The sequence below is a fragment of the Alosa pseudoharengus genome, unplaced genomic scaffold (assembly GCF_046254945.1).
Source record: "Alosa pseudoharengus isolate Yale_2024_CS ecotype anadromous, Long Island Sound unplaced genomic scaffold, YU_APseudo_1.1 YU_APseudo_1.1_scf_20, whole genome shotgun sequence".
Classification (NCBI taxonomy): domain Eukaryota; kingdom Metazoa; phylum Chordata; class Actinopteri; order Clupeiformes; family Clupeidae; genus Alosa; species Alosa pseudoharengus.
Genome location: NW_027468664.1, coordinates 8,873,306 through 8,893,415, shown reverse-complemented (window position 1 = coordinate 8,893,415; position 20,110 = coordinate 8,873,306). Strand labels below are relative to the sequence as shown.

Sequence of the window (20,110 nt, the reverse complement as noted above, 5' to 3'; positions counted from 1 at the left end):
GCAGCTTACGCGTGGAGAGGAGGACTGATGCAACTGAAATGGCAGAGCCTTGACTATACATATCTGTTTCTTTCTCTCCCATCATCTCTCTCTTTTTCCTCCATTTCTCTCCATCTTCCACTCTCTCTCTCTCTGTCTATCTGTTTCTCTGATGAAGTAATGTAGGGAGAATCAATTAGGCCGGTGCCTTCAGTGGTCGGTGTGTGTGTGTGTGTGTGTGTGTGTGTGTGTGTGTGTGTGTGTGTGTGTGTGTGTGTGTGTGTGTGTACACATACACACACACTCATCCCACTCATCCCAAAGAGAGGGAGTGAACAACCCATAGCAGCATAACATGGTTGAAATGTGACTGAGTGTATCTGGTAACATACTTGGACATGTGTGTGCCTGTTAATATACTTTTACATGGAGAATGACTGAGGTAAAGATAATGTCACAAACTTATATAGCCTGTGCCTTACATTCTTCGTTACTGGCTACAGGAGTTGAAATGAGTCAGAAAAGAACCATACACACTCACACGCCACTGCCAAATGGACATCTTGAACCTGCACATGCGCACACAAACACCTGCAAACACACCAGTGCGCACAGCTCATTAATAGCCCACCACAGGAGAGGATGTGCTGCATCTGCACCATTTCCCCACTCCATGTGGCCCAGCTGCCAGAGGTTCCCCGCAACCCAGCATGGCTGTGGCTACACCAGGCCAGTCTGCTCGCTCAGGTGTGAGGCCATCACCATCACCATCGCCACCACCACCACCAGCAGCACCATCGCCACCACCATCACTACCACCACCACCACCACCACCAGCAGCACCATCACCACCACCACCACCAGCAGCACCATCACCCACCATCACTACCACCACCACCACCACCAGCAGCACCATCACCACCACCACCACCAGCAGCACCATCACCACCATCACCACCACCATCACTACCACCACCACCAGCAGCACAATCACCACCACCACCACCAGCAGCACCATCACCACCACCACCATCACCACCACCATCACTACCACCACCACCACCAGCAGCACCATCACCACCACCACCACCAGCAGCACCATCACCACCACCACCATCACCACCACCATCACTACCACCACCACCACCAGCAGCACCATCACCACCACCACCACCAGCAGCACCATCACCACCACCACCACCAGCAGCACCATCACCACCACCACCTTCACCACCACCACCACCAGCACCCACTGGACAGGACATCAGTTCCTCCCTGCGCAGCCAGTTTCTAGACTTCCTGACGGGCAGATCACAGGCAGCACAGATTGATAATGTCACATCCTCGACACTGACCCTCAGTACGGGTGACCCCAGGGGTTTGTGTGGCCAGTCCCGTGCTGTGCACCCTGATGGAGACGAGTCGGCCCACAGAGCAGAGGTGACCTGACGTCACAGTGTGCTTCTCAACGTCAGCAAGACTCAGAGACGGCTTCTGTCCACATGTCAGCAGGACAATGAAAATGTCGTTTACGTGTTTACGCGTCCGGGTCCGCTCGAGGAGGTGGACTCGGGCACGGTACGGTTGGGCTTATCACGCCTATGCAAAGATTCTAGAGTACAGCAGCTCAACCATGCCTGGGTAGTTTGATTAGTGTGCAGTGTGAGTGTGGACCATGAACGAGAGAGAACCGTACTCCGGCACGGTACAAGTGAACCATGGCCAGTGTGAGTACGCCCTTAGTGTTTACAGTCGGCCCCGCTTACATTGTTCTTTTACTTATATCTTACACTTAAGGCTTTAACTACTATTTTAATATTTTATTTAATATTTCTATTAAGTCACTCTGTGAAGTTGAGTTGGCTCTGAGCCTAATTTGATTGCTAATAGTCTCACATGCTGAGACAGGACGTGGTGATTGTGGTCCATTCTGACCTCCATTATGTTAGAATTGAGAACAATCTATCTATGATGTGGCCTCCTCAGTGGCCAGAAGCCATTAGAAACCATTAAAACTGCTAACCACCTCAGCCATTAGAAGCCTTCCACTGTCATTATCACACACAGATTCCCCCACAAGGTTTTCCCCACACACGTTGGTTTTCAAAAATATCAGCTTTTTTTTCCCAGCGATCGCTTGAGCAGGTTGTCCAGGTGTTTTAAGAAATCGTTGTCTCTGGAATGCAACGTTTTGATTCCACAAGGACATTTTCAATTTATTTTCTCATCAGTGTCCTGCTGCTGCGGCCGCCTCTTGTCCTGCTGGTGACTATTAGCTGCCATGGACGGAGAGCCTCCGACAGCACAATGACCTGATTGGATTGAATTTCCACATTTAAGCTTGCACTCCACCTCCACTGACATGTTCACCATCTTGGTCAGCAAGAGCGAAATCGCCCAACCATGGTGACACGGGAAAAGTCCTCTCTCTCCGTGATGGGAAAGTGGACGAGGTGCAGGCAACCATTGAGTGGCAACTCGGGTAATTTTGGTTGGTAATGACCATGCCATTCAAAGAAGAAAGTTACAGGCGTTTATGCCGAGCAAGGTGTTTCCGTGTGTAGCATTGTCACCGGTGGTTAGGGACATCGGCCCGGTGAGGTGACAGAGGCTGTGGTGGTGCCGTCAGGGGAGATTACCCTGTTATCTCTCCCTCCACAACACCTGGCCACACAACATCAGGAAGGGCCAGTCGGCACCCAGTGTGTCAGGAGAGGGCTGGAGACACCAGAGGAAAGCTGGTACGAGATGCACGAAGACCACAGACAGAGCCGCACAAACACCCACTTAGAAACACACACACACACACACACACACACAGTTTCACCCCCAAACATACAGCACTCACTGAGTTCTATCTTTTTCTCATTTCCAGCGTCTCACACATTCACATTTCCCTCTCAGTCAGTCACTGTGGCGTACACAAACGATCACACCACCCACACTCCCTTAATTTTCTACTTCCTTATCCCTCCTACACACACACATACACACACACACAGACTAAAAAAAAGACACAACACACACACACACAAACCCCACACACACAGACACACACACACACACAGACACACACATAGACACACACACACACGCACACACTCGCCGGGAGGGCTTGGTGGTGCCTCTCAGGCAGCTGGCCTGGCATAGGTGATTATATGCTAACGAGAGCGAGAGCTGCTTTAATTACACGTATCTGTCTAATGAGCTGAGCCCAAACAGAGAGAAAGAGAGAGAGAGAGGGCGAGAGAGAGAGAGGGCGAGAGAGAGAGAGAGAGAGAGAGAGCGGAGGGGTCGAAGTGCCGCCGTGCCACCGTGCCACTCCACAGGTGCGGGCTGGCAGATGTGGGCACGCAGGACACGGCGACACCGCCGGTTCCGCCCGCTGCCAACTGCCGTCTGAGTTCGCTTAGCGCAACCTGTCTGCCAGACAAAGGAACGGGGAAAAAGTTGTCAGCCACACAGCTGCCAGAGGAACGAGCCGGCCGGCGCTTTGTCGGTGAGCCGCACCGTGCACAACGAATACGTCTCCGTGCCGATGAAAGTGAGAGGCAATGGAAACGCCGAAAAAGAATGAATGTCAAACAGTGTGGAGCAAATGACATTTAAACTGCACTTAGATTTGCACTTTGACTGCCTTTTAAACTTGGAACACATGGGACCGTCATCAACACTGTGGTCATGTTTTCACAAATGTTATCATTATAATTCAAATGCTATATGCATACTACTTTAAACTGTTCCACATGGAAGCAGCCTTTCCATGTATTCTGATACCATGAAACAAGTAATTCCACACAGCTCAACCTGAGTATATGTGTCAAATGCAGATTAGCTGCGTACAGATTTTATAGAAGATTTATATCCTCCAAATGAAGTGTCCAGTGTTGGACTGAATTGTCATAGTGTGACATTATGCCATGAGGGGATATTTTCTTGGGCCCAATCATATTCTGCCAAATGCCCCACCGAATGCTCAGCATGTTGCATCTGTTTGTTCATAGATGGTACATACTGACAACAACAAACGGAGAGCAAGTGTACAGACCTTCTCTGCTACGTTACATACAGTACTGACAACAAACCAGACGATGAAAATAGGTCAATCAACAGGCAGTTGACCACCAAACAGGTATTCATTAGGGGGACTATTAGGAAAGGACAGCCAACCTATGACATCACAAGAGTGAGCAAATGAATGTAGAAACCAAAGGGACCACTCATGAAGAAAAGGAGTAGAGGTGGCAGGAAGCAGATCTGACAGGAAGTGAGGCAAAGCAGAGCTAGCAGGCTTGAGCAGTGACACACACACACATAACAGCGCAGGTCTCTTTTGATTGGGGTAATTAAGAGAGGGAGAAAAACCAGACCAAACAAAGATGCATCTTTATGGACCGGAGAGTCACTCATTAGCCCAGCAGGGTAATTAGCAAGATGCCGCAGTCCTCGTTAAGGCAAAGTCATAATCGTAAACAAACGGTGGCGAGCTGTAGGTGGCATCCCTTCAGTAATGAACTGCCACTGTTCTCTGCTGAAAGGACTTATCAAAAGCACACACAAACATGAATGACACATTTAGGCTCTCACACACACACAGACACACACACACTTCACACAGAGATACTTGCACACATACTCACACGAATATGGCATAAATCATTCACATACTGTACACACTCTCACACACAAACACACAAACAAACTAAGTGCTTGAATAAAAGGCCGCTCTTCAAATGACACATTTCTGTACAGCAAGAAAAGGGCCCATCACCCCGCCACTGCCACCCCCACCCCTAGACCTCAACCCTTAAGGCCACTTCGTCCAGCTCTTTAATCTGAGACGTCTAAGTGCACATTCGCCACAAGAATGCGGCGGTGTGGGCGCAGACCTATCCAATCAGAAGTGCAACGCTCGTCGTCCGGAGCGCATATTCCGAGAAATGTCATATGAAATAGACAGCAAAGCATGGCCGCAAGTAGAGAACTTCCATCGGTTACTCAGACAAATGCCTGTGTGGCAGGAAGCTGGGGCTTGCAATAGGTGTGTGTGTGTGTGTGTGTGTGTGTGTGTGTGTGTGTGGGGGGGGGGGGGGGGGGGGGGGCACTTCAATTGCTGACAAGTCGGGGTCAGTGGAGATCAAACACAATTTCGTCTCCAATTATGATGCAGTGAGATAGGTGGGAGGGTGGTCGCTATTATCACTAGCAGTGTGTTACGCAGAGGTGTGAGGGAGAACCCTCAGGGAGAGATGAAATCTCCAGCGCATCGCTGATCCCCTTTAAAACCAGTCACGGCACATCAAGACACCTGAGCACCCCTACAACCAGTTCACTCTCCAAACTTGGTGCTCCATGAATACATAACAAACACACCTAAACGTGGGAGACAAAGAGACAGGAACAGGGAAGAAAAGGAGGGAATAAGAAGAAAAAAGGAAAGGTGTGTGTGTGTGTGTGTGTATTACCTGAAGCACCGGCCGCTGGACGCCCAGGACCTTCATGGTGTCGGCGCTGGCCAGGATCTTGAGCGGATCGGCCACCTTGGTGACGGTCTCGATCTCCTTGTTGGTCTCGGTGCGCACCTGGTTGAGGAAGAGGTCGTTGATGTAGTAGGTGAGGAAGGTGCGCAGCTGGCACTGCTTGGCCTGGCCAGGGCCCATGTTCTGCTCCACCTCCTGGATGAACCTGCACAGGGACCACACGCAGAGCACATTTTCAGAAAAGGAGACCCTTCTTTAAATACACCATCCACAGCTGATGTAGATCATTGTTTATTTTATGGGGACAAATAAGAGAAACTGAACCAAGCATAGGCTTGGTCAACCCAGCGGACCATCAGCAAGTGTTTGAATATGGCCGCTGTGTGACCAGAGAGCACTCGGGGTGCTGCTGAGACACTTTCCATGTCACCTCATACTTAGGGTGCTATAGTGCCACGGTGCTGTGTGATGACGCAAGGAGAGCATGAGAGGACACTGAGAGCTTCAGAAAATGAGACTTCTTTAAATATACCATTCACATACCATTCAGAAAATGAGACTTCTTTAAATATACCATTCACATACCATTCAGAAAATGAGACACTTCTTTAAATATACCATTCACAGATCATTGTTTATTTGATGGGGACAGATACAGTGTACAGACAAACTGAAGACAGCTATTTGATTGAAGTATCATAGTGCTAAATGCTAATTTGCAACAGCCATCGCTAGATGGGTTAGTGAAACATTTGGGGAATCTGAAACGGGGAAGATAATTATTTTCACCATTTCTTTAAAAAAAAAAAAGATTTAACAGTGATGAGAACTACAACAGTGATGCAAAGCTTTAAAAGACATTTTTAAAAAGACCCCCATCAGACCTGAAAATGCTACTGTAAATCATTTTACAAATGCTCTATGAGTCATCTATTTCCAAGCATTACTTGCATGGTGCATCATCAAACCAAAGATATACTCCACAACTGCACTGACACAAAAAAAGCCACACCACTCTGTAGACACTCTAGTGAGTGTCAGTTAACATATTCATAAACCTTCCGCTAAACAGTGTTTGTAATGGTGCTTTTAGCTGCTTTTAACAGCTTGACATGCTTCAGCTCCATGCTTTGCCCAATTTTGGAAAAAAAGTTCTCAAATTGGGCAATGGAAAAAAAACCCCTCCTTGTGTGTGATAATGAACTCAAAGGCACTCTCCCCACATAGGGTTTGGGTCAGTGTGGAATCGTGATAACATGAGTGAAAAAGTAAAAAAAAAAAAAAAATTAAGAATTAACCATCACCCAATATGTGTATTTAAATAAAGTTGGATTAGTGATAGAAGTGACTGTGTAGAGGTGACTGACATTTCTGTGACAGACCCAATTAAAAGGCAGTGGACTGATGAGACTGGACGTGACTTTGGGAGAGGGGACAGGCTGTCCCACATAAGCGGAGCCGAGGAGTTCATAAGCGCGGCCTGTGCGCTTGCAGGGGAAGGGTGATTGATCACCAAGCAGCTAGCGCTGCACCTTAGCCTTGCCGCTAAAGTGCTTGACTCAGCAGTGCTTCCATCCAATTAGTCGACCATGGGCCGTGAGGGGAGTGAGCCACGTTGAGTGAGTCTGCGTGTCTGTGTGTGTGTGTGTGTGTGTGTGTGTAAGTCTGATAAGTGAGTTTGTGTGTACATTGTGTTTATGGCTACACGTCAGATTTTATCTAAAAAAGAGGAACAAAATGCCAGCAGGAGAAGCTAACGCATATCCAAGGCAACCGTGTGCATACAAAGTATGCTCAACACAGTTGAGCACCCAGAGGATGTCTCGATAATGCCATGCAAACTCTGTAGCTTATTCATCATCATTTTTCTCCTTACGTGTGCTGCAAATCTGTGGAACTCAAATTTCATTATGCGCTAACGAGTCATTAGCATCAGGATCATTTTTTTCAGTGCCACGTGTGAATGGAGACAGCATACATGGACATGACACGAGGAGCGCGCTCCACGGAGAAAGGTCCATTATTTGCTCTATTGTCCCAAGCGCTCGCGGGAGTGATGGATATTGCCCGCAAGTAGACAGATGGATCGGTTCGGAACGCAGCGCTAATTCTGGCGTAATGGGCAGAGGGGGGCGACGAGCTGCTTTGTTTGCACACACCGCCATCTGGCCGAGAGCCTCGGGTCCCTGATGAGGACCTTTGCTTGGATGGGCCTCATGATCAAGTCATTGCCTTCTGGACCCCTTGACACATTAAGTTAGCATTCTAAATGCTAAGCCTTACAGGCAATCTCTCACAGGTTAAAGCGCTAGTCATAAGCACACGATTGTGACTTTCCGAAATCAACAGAGACTGCACTGTGACTACACTGACATCTCTAGATGATCAATTGATGGACTCGAGAGAAGGGGAAGAGAAGCCTCATATCTCCTCCTGGTTTCCGTATGCACAGACTCATATACTTCAAACGAGTACAAGTTTGTCTCATCTCCTTTCAACGCCCTCTCTCCTCCCTCTGTCTAAAGTGTATTAGACTTTTCCTGGTATCCAAGGAGATGTCTTACTTCAGCAGAACAATCTCAAATGCTCTCCCTTTCAACTCGATGAACTCACAGAGAAGAGTTCATACACGCCGTGTGATAGATGGAAAAGTTTGAGCTTTGGAGGAGTGACATGAATCTGCCAATCAACTAAGGCAAACAATTAGAGACAAATAACCATTCAAACCCAACAATAGATCACTGAAGTCCTCCTGAAAGAGAACAATAATCTAATCAAGAGGCATGCTATGCAGAAGCACAGAAAATATAAAAACATCAAGGTCAAGCTTCATCTATCACTTGCTTGTACACTGGCTGGAAAAAAAATGGTTAACATGACACAGAACCACTTCCCGTGTGCCTGTTTCCGGTTCTGTGGTGAATGCCGCATGGCTCTCATGGCTGCAAGAGCCTAGAGAACATAATGGCCAACAGCAGGCAACACAGGCAACTGAACACAAATAGACACGGAGGGATTTGTTTATGGAAGCCTCACGCACAGAGACAAACAGAAAGCAACCCATGGCACATTGCCCATTTCTACCCCTTCCATGCTAAATGATTAATATGCTAGCAATGCTACCTCTGACAGCATCCAGGACAAGTGCGAACTCCATATGGAAAACACAACTGCACTAGTTCTTCCATTTTCTACTACTACTACTACTACTACTACACCCAAGTGAGAACCACAAATAATTGTTTTTGAAAACTTTGGTGAGTCCATGCTACTTGATACAGTGTTTGCTCATCTTTCATCTCTGCCTGACCAGCAAATACCAATCACAGTTTGACCACAGAAAACACCGTCTGTTGCTATGCAACAGGCGAAAGAATGTCTCACACTTGTTTTCTGACTTCTGAGAGGATGTGGTCCAGGAAAGTTCGGGACTTCATTCACAGCATGACAGAGAGAAAGTGAACTCTTTCTGTAGATCTTTTGATCAGACGTGTCGAGAACTTTTGCCCTTTGGAGTTTGGACATTTCGTCAGGTCCACCGCACACATTCAAAAAAGGGCGTCTCTGGGGGAGATCCCGCCGAGGGCCGGTGCGCCGACAGGCAAGTGTTTGAAAAACTGGGGCCTCAAGTTGAAGCCCGTCTTTGACTGAGTGCAGGTTGGGGGCACAGGTGGGGGAGGGGTGGGGGTTGGTTGGGGGGGGGGGGGGCTGGGGTTGCAAGCTGGCCTCTCCTGTCCTCTCCAACAGCCTCACAAGGGAGACACCGCAGTTAATAGGGAGAGCCTTGCGAGAGCCAGACTCGGTGTGACGGGCATTTGACAGCCATTCTCGTACAGCTCAGATGACAACATTGACGCCCAAAGCCATGGCTGATGAAACATGTGCATAGAGATGTCAGATGGCCCACCGCCTGAAGCACACGTTCCACACGGGCAGTGTGCCAGTCTAGTTAATAAGCTAATGTGTTGTCCTGGAGCATTTCAACTCCTCTGGTATCATCCAACCTCCTCAAACACATTTATGTCAGCTGGCAGCACCATTACAACTGCTATCAGAAAAGATGATACAAAACTGCTGAAACCTGTGATAAAAAAATCACTTAACTGCTTAACTCTCAAAAAGAATTTCAAGTTTTTGCCTGAAATTGCACTGTGCCTATTTACAAGGGCATTGTTCCCACCTCTTCTGGGGCCTACCATCAAATGTTGGACCTCTATAGAAAGCTGAGAACCTCAAAATAAATGTGTGATGTACTCACTAAGAGTTACAGAGGCTTTATAGTTTTTTCTTTCTGCCGGATTACAAGCATCTCTGAACTGACCACATTTCAGCCCTCTAGGTCTCTTGATATCCCTTAGAAACACAACTGAGCCCTAGCACCAGGTCTTGTGAAGTTGTGTGCAAAAGTAGATCAATATAGAATGAAAATATGAGTGCTTTAGACTATTATTTGCCAAGGTATTACATTACATTACATTACATTTGGCTGACGCTTTTTTAGCCAAAGCGACTAACAACATGGTAAACAGTTTAAGTTTTAGAGCAATTCTCAACAATTTTAGGTCAATTTAAAAAACATTAGAGTACAGTAAGAATAAGTGCATCAGTGAGTGCTGTTTTTTTAACAGTTACTTGTCAGTTTAAGACGGCTGGTGAGTGCTAGGATCAGTAAGACTTGTTGTAAGTGTTGCTATGAGGAGATGTTCTCTAAAGAGCTGGGTCTTCAGGAGTTTTTTGAAGATGGAGAAGGATGTCCCTGCCCTTGTAGGAACTGGCAGTGTGTTCCACCAACGAGGAACAACAGATGAGAAAAGTTTGGATTGGCTTGAGCGTACCGGTGGTAGAGCTAGACGTCGTTCGTCAGAGGGGCGCAGCGGTCTGGAGGTAGTGTAAGTCTGTATGAGGGCATTCAAGTAGGTGGGAGCAGAACCGGAGACTACTTTGTAGGCAAGCGTTAGAGCCTTGAATTTGATGCGGGCCGCCGTAGGTAGCCAGTGTAGCTGGATGAGCAGCGGGGTAACATGTGCCCTTTTGGGTTGGTTGTAGACCAGGCGCGCCGCCGCGTTCTGGATCATCATCAAGGTATGCCCATGCGTTTTGTAAAATGCCTATGGATACTCCCCATAGGACTTTTTGTTATCCAAAATGCATACTGACAATCAAATGCTTACTGCACATGAACCCCTTTGTGTAGAAGCATAATCCTGGTCTCAAATCAAAGGTAACACTTTGAGGTTTCATGCTTGTATTTGGATTATACTTCAGGGGTTCTGATATGGAATGACTACACTCAATATGGAATGATTACAAAAATGTCTCTATTTTTGCATTTACTTTGTTGGTTCAATGAGTGTGTATAAGATAGACTATACATCTGTACAACTAATATTGGATAACACAACATGAATTTCTATGGATTCTTGTGAATATTTCAGTACCCAATATGTTGCATCTACTTATTGTGCTGCAGCTACACTGCAGCCAGAAGTCAGGGTAGCACCAAAAGCGGAAGGGGGGAGGGGGGCATTTTGGATCAAATTTAATTGAGACATAATAAGATTAATCTGAGAATGTAAAGCACTATTACAGATTGTACATGAAAAAAGTTGTCATTTTTGAAAGTTATGTGGTTTTAATAGTTAATTCAGTTAATTATTTCAAAAATGACCAAAAAAAGAATGATAGGAAAAAAATAGAGGCACTGTGCATCATATAATGGCACTGGAGGAGTCATAGTGAAAAGCCGTTATGGTTGTCAATTATGTCAATTATGGAGCGAAGCCAATCTAAGAGCAGAGAAGCCACATAAGCCCACACTGCCACCAAGCTCTGGTGTTCAGACCGGGACGTGTGACCCGCACCACCAGTCCAGCTGGTCTGTAGTGTTGTGCAGCACCGGAGCCCAGGAGCGCGAGACGGGGAGAGTGGGTGGGGAAGAAGAGTAGCAGGGGGTGCATAACTCTACGGATAATAAGGGGATTATGGCAGATAATTAGAGACGAGTTCCAGCACTTTCTTGGGGGGGGTGGTGGTGGTGGGGGGGGGGGGGGGGGGGTCCTGGGGGGTATGCGGGGAGGCCAGAATTACAGCGCCATGATTGGGACCAAATGGCAGACGTAATTGTTCATCGAGAGGCAATCTTCATCTGTCCGGCAGCTAATGAGACTGACACGAGGTGGAGGGCTGGAGTGTGTGTGTTGTGGGGGGAATCCACAGAGGGCAACAGAATGAAGAGTGATGATCATAACCCCCGACAGGAGTAAACAAGTGTGTGTGTGTGTGTGTGTGTGTGTGTGTATGTGTGTGAATGTCTATGCCGCAATGCTAATATGGATGGATTTGCCCCATTATCTGGTCGATGCGCGACTGCGTGTGGATACATCTTAAACACATGCAAGTTTTCCCGCGAGCACAAGTGCTATTGAATGCAGAATTTGTCCTTCTTGCAAATTCATTCCCACTCCTATTGGAAACGCTACTTGTTTTAATCAGTGTTTAAAATGACCACCAAGATGGGTCGACAGTCGGGGAAGCAAGTTGTTGCTTCCGAAGGCATACCGAAAGGCCTTTTTCTAACTGCACTGAGCTCCCAGTGAAAGGCGTTCGCTCTCTTCCCCACCCTCCCCCTGTAGTATGTGTCTCCCCTCAATCATGCGCTGCCTCGCTAGTCATACGCGAAGCCCAGTTTATTAACACTGCCTGGCGTTGATTGCGCCACGGATTGTAATTAACTGTCATTAGGGAGCAGATGTCAGTGCCTTAGGCCTGATGCATGCCCTCCTTGTGTGTTTGTACAGGAAAGTCACAGCAAAACAACATGCACCATTCATCAGTCTGCACAGGATGAACAATTACACTGTTAGTAATTAAGCTAGTCAGGTTACATACATAAGGAAATACATACATATTTTGCCATTCTTTTCAGACTCGTTAATCAAGTCCCAGGCACACTGTGGAACTAATAGTGATGGGCTCAATAAGTGGCTCAAAATGATGATCAACTAAATGTAAAAACATTGGAGATAATACTGCTTAAACTACTGCTAAAACATTTACTGTCCTTGTGTTGTTTTTATCTCTTGACACAGTTTTAGCCTAGTCATGCTTGTGTATTTGAAATGGGCATATTGATTTTGCTGTTTTCAAACTACAAACACGCCTTTAATAATGAAGCAAATGTTACAAGGCAAAGGTGTTTGCGATTTATAGTGCGTTTAGAATCAGCAGAGTGAAATCACCTTTCTCCAATCGGGGATGTAATAAAGATTTGACGCGCCAGAACATTTAATGAGCTTTATGCCGCATGCGACATCACTTTTGTTTTAATACAACACATGCTACCATGGCAACTTTTTAATGATGTACCGCCTGCTATGCCATTGCAGCTGTCTAGAACAAAAAAATAAAGACAAAATAGAAAGTATACCCAAATAGATAAATAAAACAATTAAAGCTTGCTTTTCTTTCCATCCTAAAAGAATGCCTCAATATGTTTACAAAGGGCTTATTATGAGTTAATACCGGGCTGAAGTGAGCAGAAGGAGCCACTAGATGGCACTGTGTCAACTCGCTCTGCACCGTGCTCTGCACTGCGCCATCTGTGCGAGCCATCCAGGCAACCCCAGCAGAGAGGGAAAGGCTTTGAAAAGTGGCATTAAGATTCCATTTAGTGGGTTACAATCTAAACTCTGGGCTGCCGTGTGATGTGCTTTGCTTCTCTTTCAGTGCCGCACACAAAGACACTGAGAAAGAGAGAGAGAGAGGGAGGGAGAGAGAGAGAGAGAGAGAGAGAGAGAGAGAGAGAGAGAGAGAGAGAGAAAGAGAGACGGAGAGAGAGGGAGAGAGAGAGAAATAAATATGGCTGGCCCACACACACGCCCACGGGCCAGGACCAGAGCGGACCCCCCGCCGTCTGCTGCGTCTCTCACCCCTACACATTTAAGACACACACACACACACACACACACACACTGATGCACACATTGTTGGCACACACTGGCACACACAAGCACACACAATCTCAGCATTTCAAATAATGAATGCAGAGATGGGAGAAGCCAGAGCAGAGCCTTCTAATTAAAATACATGTGGGCGGAAGAGTGTGTGCGGATTTGTATGTGTGTGTTTTTGTGCCCGTTTATGGACATGTTAGGGATGTCAGAACATTTTTGTTATTTAAACTCTATTTGAATGGTACAACTTTATAAAGTAGCCTATTGGTGGTACTACTAAATCCACTTCATTTATGACTCCCGACTGCAATATACAATTCAGTCTGCGAAAATAAGCATCACAAACTAATAATTAATGGACCACTTTGAAATATTATACGGGAAAGTTACAGATCTGTGTCTATTAGATGCATGCATTCAGACAATAAAACACAGACAAAAGGCTTACTAACACAAATATCAGACATCTGTGGGTGTTTGTCTGACGGTCTGTCTGTCAGGGCATGTTGCACACATACTGGTCAGAGGTGTAAAATGGTGCGTGTGTATGAATATAGGGAGAAGATCGACCTATACAATGTGTGTGTGTGTGTGTGTGTGTGTGTGTGTGTGTGTGTGTGTGTGTAGCACTGTCGGTGGAGATTCCGGCCCAATTAAAGCAGGTAAGATTTATCACAGGAGCGCCAGGAGTCCAGACTCCCTGATTCCTGAAGTCAACAGGAAATGAGCTCGCCTCTTTTAGCTGATGCCGCGCCACGCCACGCCACAATGACAAATGACCCCCGGGATTCGCCCACTTACCCCCTCTCTTCCTCACTCCCCCACCTCCCCCCTTCCTCTCACCTCCCTCCCCTCGTGCAGTTACAGCCCCCATCACACCTACCCACCCCATTACCCCCCCCCTCCCACACACACACACACACACACCCACCCACACCCACACACACTGAGCCGGTCAAAACAAACACCATGCAGACATACACACAACCACAACACCGCTTTGTCCAGTCGAACACCACCACCAATTCAACAAGCTACACACACAAAGGGCCCACTATGTCCCCGGTCTCCTTAAAGCAGCATGAGCAGTGGTTTGTTTTCAGCCAGACGAGGCCTCTTTTATTGCCCTGCTGAATGGAGACTTGGATACATGGTGGGGGTACTGCTGTTGTACTTTGGGGTGCTCTATAAATTGCACCATTACCGAAGGGTTTTCAGGGGGGGTGGCAGAGGGGCATTTAGCGTGTGTGTGTGTGTGTGTGTGTGTGGGGGGGGGGGCTAGTATTGAGGCAGAATTGTCAGCTGTGTTGTTTTGCCCATGCTGGCCGGAGTAACTGGAGACAAGGCTGAAAGAGCGAGCAGGTGACCGCTGAGTCTAATGGGGAGCCTGCAGAGAGACAGGTGACCGACAGAGGATCAATTGGAGGGCCCCTCTGCCAGATGACCTCATCAAGCCCCCTTCCGCTGCCAACAAATCGCCCCAAATGGCCAGGGTCATTTCCTCTGGCCCACTTAATGAGACAGCAGAGTTCGAATAGTGGGGAGTTACAGTATACATTTATTAAACAGAGAAAGAAAAATGAGCAGATAAAAAGATGGAGGGAGAGAGAGAGCGAGTACAAGTGGTAGACCAGAAAGGCAAAACAAGAGGATGCAGAAAGAATGGGGACAAGAGAAAGAGAGGAAGAGGAGAGAAAGAGAGGCTAGTGATTCTCTTCTTGGGGCCTGAGGAGGTGGAAGATGGAGCGTGCTCAGTGTGTGCTGGCTAAACGGACCTCCCTCCTGTAAGGCAGCATGCGCCAATTACCGCCCAGCACACACACACACACACACACACACACACACACACACACACACACACACACACACACACACACACACACACACACACACACACAGGCCACACTTTTACAGCAGCTGGCCGGGAGGGTGGGGTAGAGGGTCAGAGTAAAGAGATGACTTAATTACACCCCAGGCTCTTTGGTAGAAAAGGACCCGCTCAACAAAGGCAAAACAAGAGTGGCGCATCATTCCATGCGAGCGCGCCGGCAGACAAAAGCCATGCGCTCACCCACTGCTGCTTGTGGTGGCTGAGTTGGCGTCGGAGTAGGAAGGAGGAAGATGATGTGTAAATCCATTAACAGTCTCTCCGCTAACTGTCACTGTCCACTGCCTTCCCAGCTGGTGCCCACCCGGTTAGGACTAGAAGCAGAGGATTTGCAGATACGGCCTAGAGGAGTCTGCACACACTCTGTCTCAGTCGACGCAAGACACCTGTTTCTAACTGGGAGCTCATCTCACACAGAGACACAGAGAGAATCTGTCTGCCACTCCAAAAAGAACCTCCGATGGGCTCATAGGCAACAACAACTGACGTGAATGGAAAAACACATCTTTTCCCTCAATCTGTTCCTGTGTTTGACTGTTAGCTTGAGTTATTTTTTAGCTTTAAGTCTGTACCTGACTATCCTGACAAGTGACTCTCTTCCTCCATATAGGCAAAGGGTGAGAGGAAGTGAGTGAGTCTTGGCCAGCCTGATCTGTCCCCTTAACCTGGGTGACATTCACTGAAGTGCGAGTTGACCGGACGAGCCCACTTCAGGGAGGGCAGACCGCGAGGACTATCGACCCGCCGCCGAGGGTCGATGGCAAAGCGAAAACACGGCGGACGGAAAGTTCCGGCTCTGTCCGCTTCCCTTCTGTCCCCTGGTGGCTTGAGCTGGGCTGTGGCTACTGGGGAAAGGTTCCGGATGCCGATAGTGCTTGGCCAATGCGACGGGATGACTCAGCGATGCTGCTCCTATCGCCCCTGGGAGCCCTTAGAGACCCCGGCTCAACAGCCTCTTTGAAGGAGAGAGCCACGGGCCATGCTTAACCCAAATGCGAGAGGACAACACACACACACACACACACACACACACACACACACACACACACACACACACACACACACACACACACACACACACACACATACACAAATCCAGAAATCTTGAGAGTGCACATTGAAACACACATTGAGACTACATATCATCTTAGGGGCCTGGAAGGAAGGGCTTGCAGACGGTTTGGGCAACAATAAATGTTTAAATGAAGCACTCTGAAAATGAAGCTGCGGACGCAGTCAGCGCATATAAAACCCATTTGGTGGACACAGGCCCTAATAGAACTAAACCCTTATGCAGTATGCTGCCACCTGGCACACTGCCACATTCCTTCACCAGGGGACAAACACCCATCATATTTACAAACAGAATGCCTGAGCAAATATCTTTGGCTCTGTCTGCACACATCACAGGACTCAATGTGCCATCTTGCCATTAATTCATGCTCTGTGTCTGTTTTATCCCCTTCACTTCGCAACACTTGCTCCCTCATGGCCACCTAGACACACAGTCCCAACCACCCCCCTTGCCTCTCACACACCCAGACTCCTTGGGGTTCACTTTCCCATCACGCTTTAATAAAACACACCACTTTCACTGTCCGTGTCTTTCCTGTCTCTACCAACTCCCTCCTACACTAACGCCCCCCCCCCCTCCCCCCGCCACTCGTTTTCTCTCTGTCTCTGGTGTAGTCTCCCCTTTTCCTCTCCTCCGGCAGCCATTCAGCGGGCCCTTATTTCTCCACAGGCGGCCCCAATCCTCTGGCCCAGGCAGTAAATTGAAATGGGTTAGAGGTGCGGGTGTAGGCTGATTGAATCTGAAAAAGAAAACTGCCATAAAATAAGCCAGGCAGAGGGGGGGGGGGCCGTAATACGGGCGGCCGGTGACAAGAGACGATGTTGACTGCGCAGGTGTTTGGGGCGAGAGACGCCCGAGGACGGAGGAAAGGGGAGAGCGGGGTGGGGGGGGGGGGGGGGGATACCGAGAGGAGGGGGCGGCTGGAGGCAATTTTGAAAATATTTGCTCAACTTCACAGCCGCTTGCATTGTAGGGGGAAAGAAAGTGAGCTATTACAAGAGCCCCTGGTGGCGGCCCCTTTCTCCCTCATCGCTCCTTCATGCCCAGCACATCACTTAGTGATGTGGGCTTTAGATGAGGCCTCGCCTTTGCACAATGACCCCAGAGCGGTGGGAGACGTGTGGGGAAGGCAATGGCACATTTCAGATTTTTTCCACGGTCAGCCTGGCCATGATGATCACCTTTTGCTGACTTTCCACGGGCGGACCGTGTCCATCACAGCGGAGGAGGGGTGGGTGGATGTGGACGGTGCTTCTTTGAGCTTTGAGGCCTCCCGTGAGAAGAATTGGGATGGTTGGGCAGATAGAGGGGAAAGAAAGTGACCGAGGGAGAGTGTGGGGTTTGGAGTTACGGTGTGCTGCCTGTGGGTGTTCTACTGCGGGGGCTCCTGGGAGCACTGTCGGAAAAAACCTGAAGCCGATGCTGACCTTTTCCACCGTTACAAAAGTGACCACGTGAACATGTGATGTGTGGTCATGTGAGGCCACACACAAGGTTTTCTATTACAAGTATGTGTACGAGATCCAGTCATGCTAACCTTTTTCACTGCAAGCGAACAGCCACAAAAGTGACAGCCAAGACATGCTGTTCTGGTCTGTGTGTAATGGTCCACATGAACATGTAATGTATAACTGTATGTGTGTGTGTGTGTGTGTGTGTGTGTGTGTGTGTGTGTGTGTGTGTGTGTGTGTATGTGTGTGTGTGTACAGTATGGCATTTCAGGGGGGTGGTTAGGCGCATGCATGGCCACTTGACTTGTTACTGGGTATTCAAAGTATCTGTACGGTATTGCAGAAATAGCTTGACCTGACCACGAGGAAACGGTCATTGCTGAGGTCACGGATGAAACGGGAGACAGAAGGAGAGACGTAGCCGCTCACCTGGCGGATGGAAGGTGGTAAAAGAGAGGAATGGGGGCAATGGCGCATCTCTAATGTGATGAGAGCGACCTGGGCAATTCCACCGTGATTACTGTCTGTCTGAATGATGGGGGCGTGGGAGTGTACTCAGCCCTAAAGGAAATAAGCTCAACCACTCAGGGGTGGAAGATTCTGGAAGATCCAAGGCAGCTTGTGTTTTCTCTACTCTTTGCTGTGTGAGTAAGCTAAGTACCATCTTCAAGTGACTTTATATGGAAAAAATAATCTATTTTCAGACTGATTTACTTTATCTTTCAACAATATTATTTTTATTTTCTCGAGTACTGGAATTTGGCTCGGTCAATATTTCTCTTTTCATTTCTTGACTCAATTCAATATTAATAAACCTTCCACTACCTGACATTTGTGTGAAAATGTATATTGTCACAGCCTGACAAACCTGAAATTTACTTGTTCCTCAACGTGGCCTTTGTTGCTTGATATTCCATATTTCACTTCAATCTGTTTCTCATGCCCCAAATCTAATTAGCACTTGACACCTGGCATTTGCATACAGTGCTTTCCAGTCTCTTTAAATGAGAGAGCTGTACTGGTGTGGGGGTGGTGAGGGGGAGGAGAAGGGGGTAAACAGCCTTCATCTAATCCTTTTAATTATGAGCACGCAAATGGCAAGGGCGGCCATCGCTGCCTGATTTGTGGCAATTTTCGGTGAGAAGACAATGTCTATGTGCATGTAAACACGTACTAATCAAGAAACGTGCTTCCACTAATCATGGCTAGTTAAACGCAGATAGTTTTTCCTTCCTCGCTTAAAATACGACATGAGTAACGCTGCATCCAACTAAACATTTCAAAAAGGCGAACCACCTGATGCCAGGAGCGCACACACACACACACACACACTCCCTTACTGTAAATCTCAGCATGGAGAAAAGCCAGAAGGAAGTGATGTTACTTCCTCCTAACCATGTTCCTGTCTTATTATGATTTCCCATGCTGATTACAGTCTCACAATAGGCTTCTTTTCAAAGTACAGAAAATATATGAGAATTCGAAAGTTGGCCAGTTCTAAATGGAAGCTCTCTGTATGTATTCCCACACCGTGTCTGTGATGGAAATCCTGCTCTGACAATGGGTCAGTCAGGGTAGGGAATGGGAGTCTGACTAACAATACTGATCAGGTTCATTCACAGAGCTTGCTTATGAACACCAATCCCAGACCATTCACTTCACTTCATTAACAGCACCCTTGCACTGGGTATGGCTGTTCAAAGAAGGTAATATATCGAAAATGAAAGTTTGATATTCAGAATCTACCGTTAGATTCCTATTTAGCTCAGTGTTTCACTCGTTTTGCAACTCTGTGTGAAGATTTGTGGGCCTGCTCAGTACTCTAGCGTCCAACAGAACGTGTCCACTATCTAATATCTCCGTCAGTCCCTCCAAAAGCGTATCTCTTTCCACACTCTGCAGACTTCATATCGCCTATCCTCCCTCTCCCCCTCATAACTTTAGTAGAGAAGTTGATGAGACTGACGCGTCGTACTTAGCAAATGACATTTGAAAAACCAGGGGGAATAAATACTGGGGGATAAAGACTCGACTCTAATGTTCTCAAATCCATTAGAAATCTCATATTCACACATCACGGAAATCGCATTACAGACCGGCGTAATGTCATTTCTCTGGCTTTGGGAGCATAGCTGTGAGGGTGAGACAGTAACATCAAACATAATGGATTTTTGTCTTCACCTTTTTTTTTCCCTTACAGACGGCTTGTGACTGGAAGCTGGGTTATTGTGCTTTGGTAACCATTCTTTTTCGCCCTGTCACTTTGTTTTTGTCTTTCTCTTTTT

General features: G+C 47.5%; 1 protein-coding gene across 1 annotated transcript in view; it reads right to left on the bottom strand.

The window, feature by feature from the left end:
• exoc4 (exocyst complex component 4) overlaps window positions 1-20,110 on the bottom strand; it is a 99,207-nt gene that overhangs the window by 48,015 nt on the left and 31,082 nt on the right. Inside the window, exon 4 of the mRNA XM_076296474.1 lies at window positions 5,445-5,664. Coding sequence (XP_076152589.1) covers window positions 5,445-5,664 — 220 coding nt within the window. The remainder of the gene's footprint in view (window positions 1-5,444; window positions 5,665-20,110) is intronic.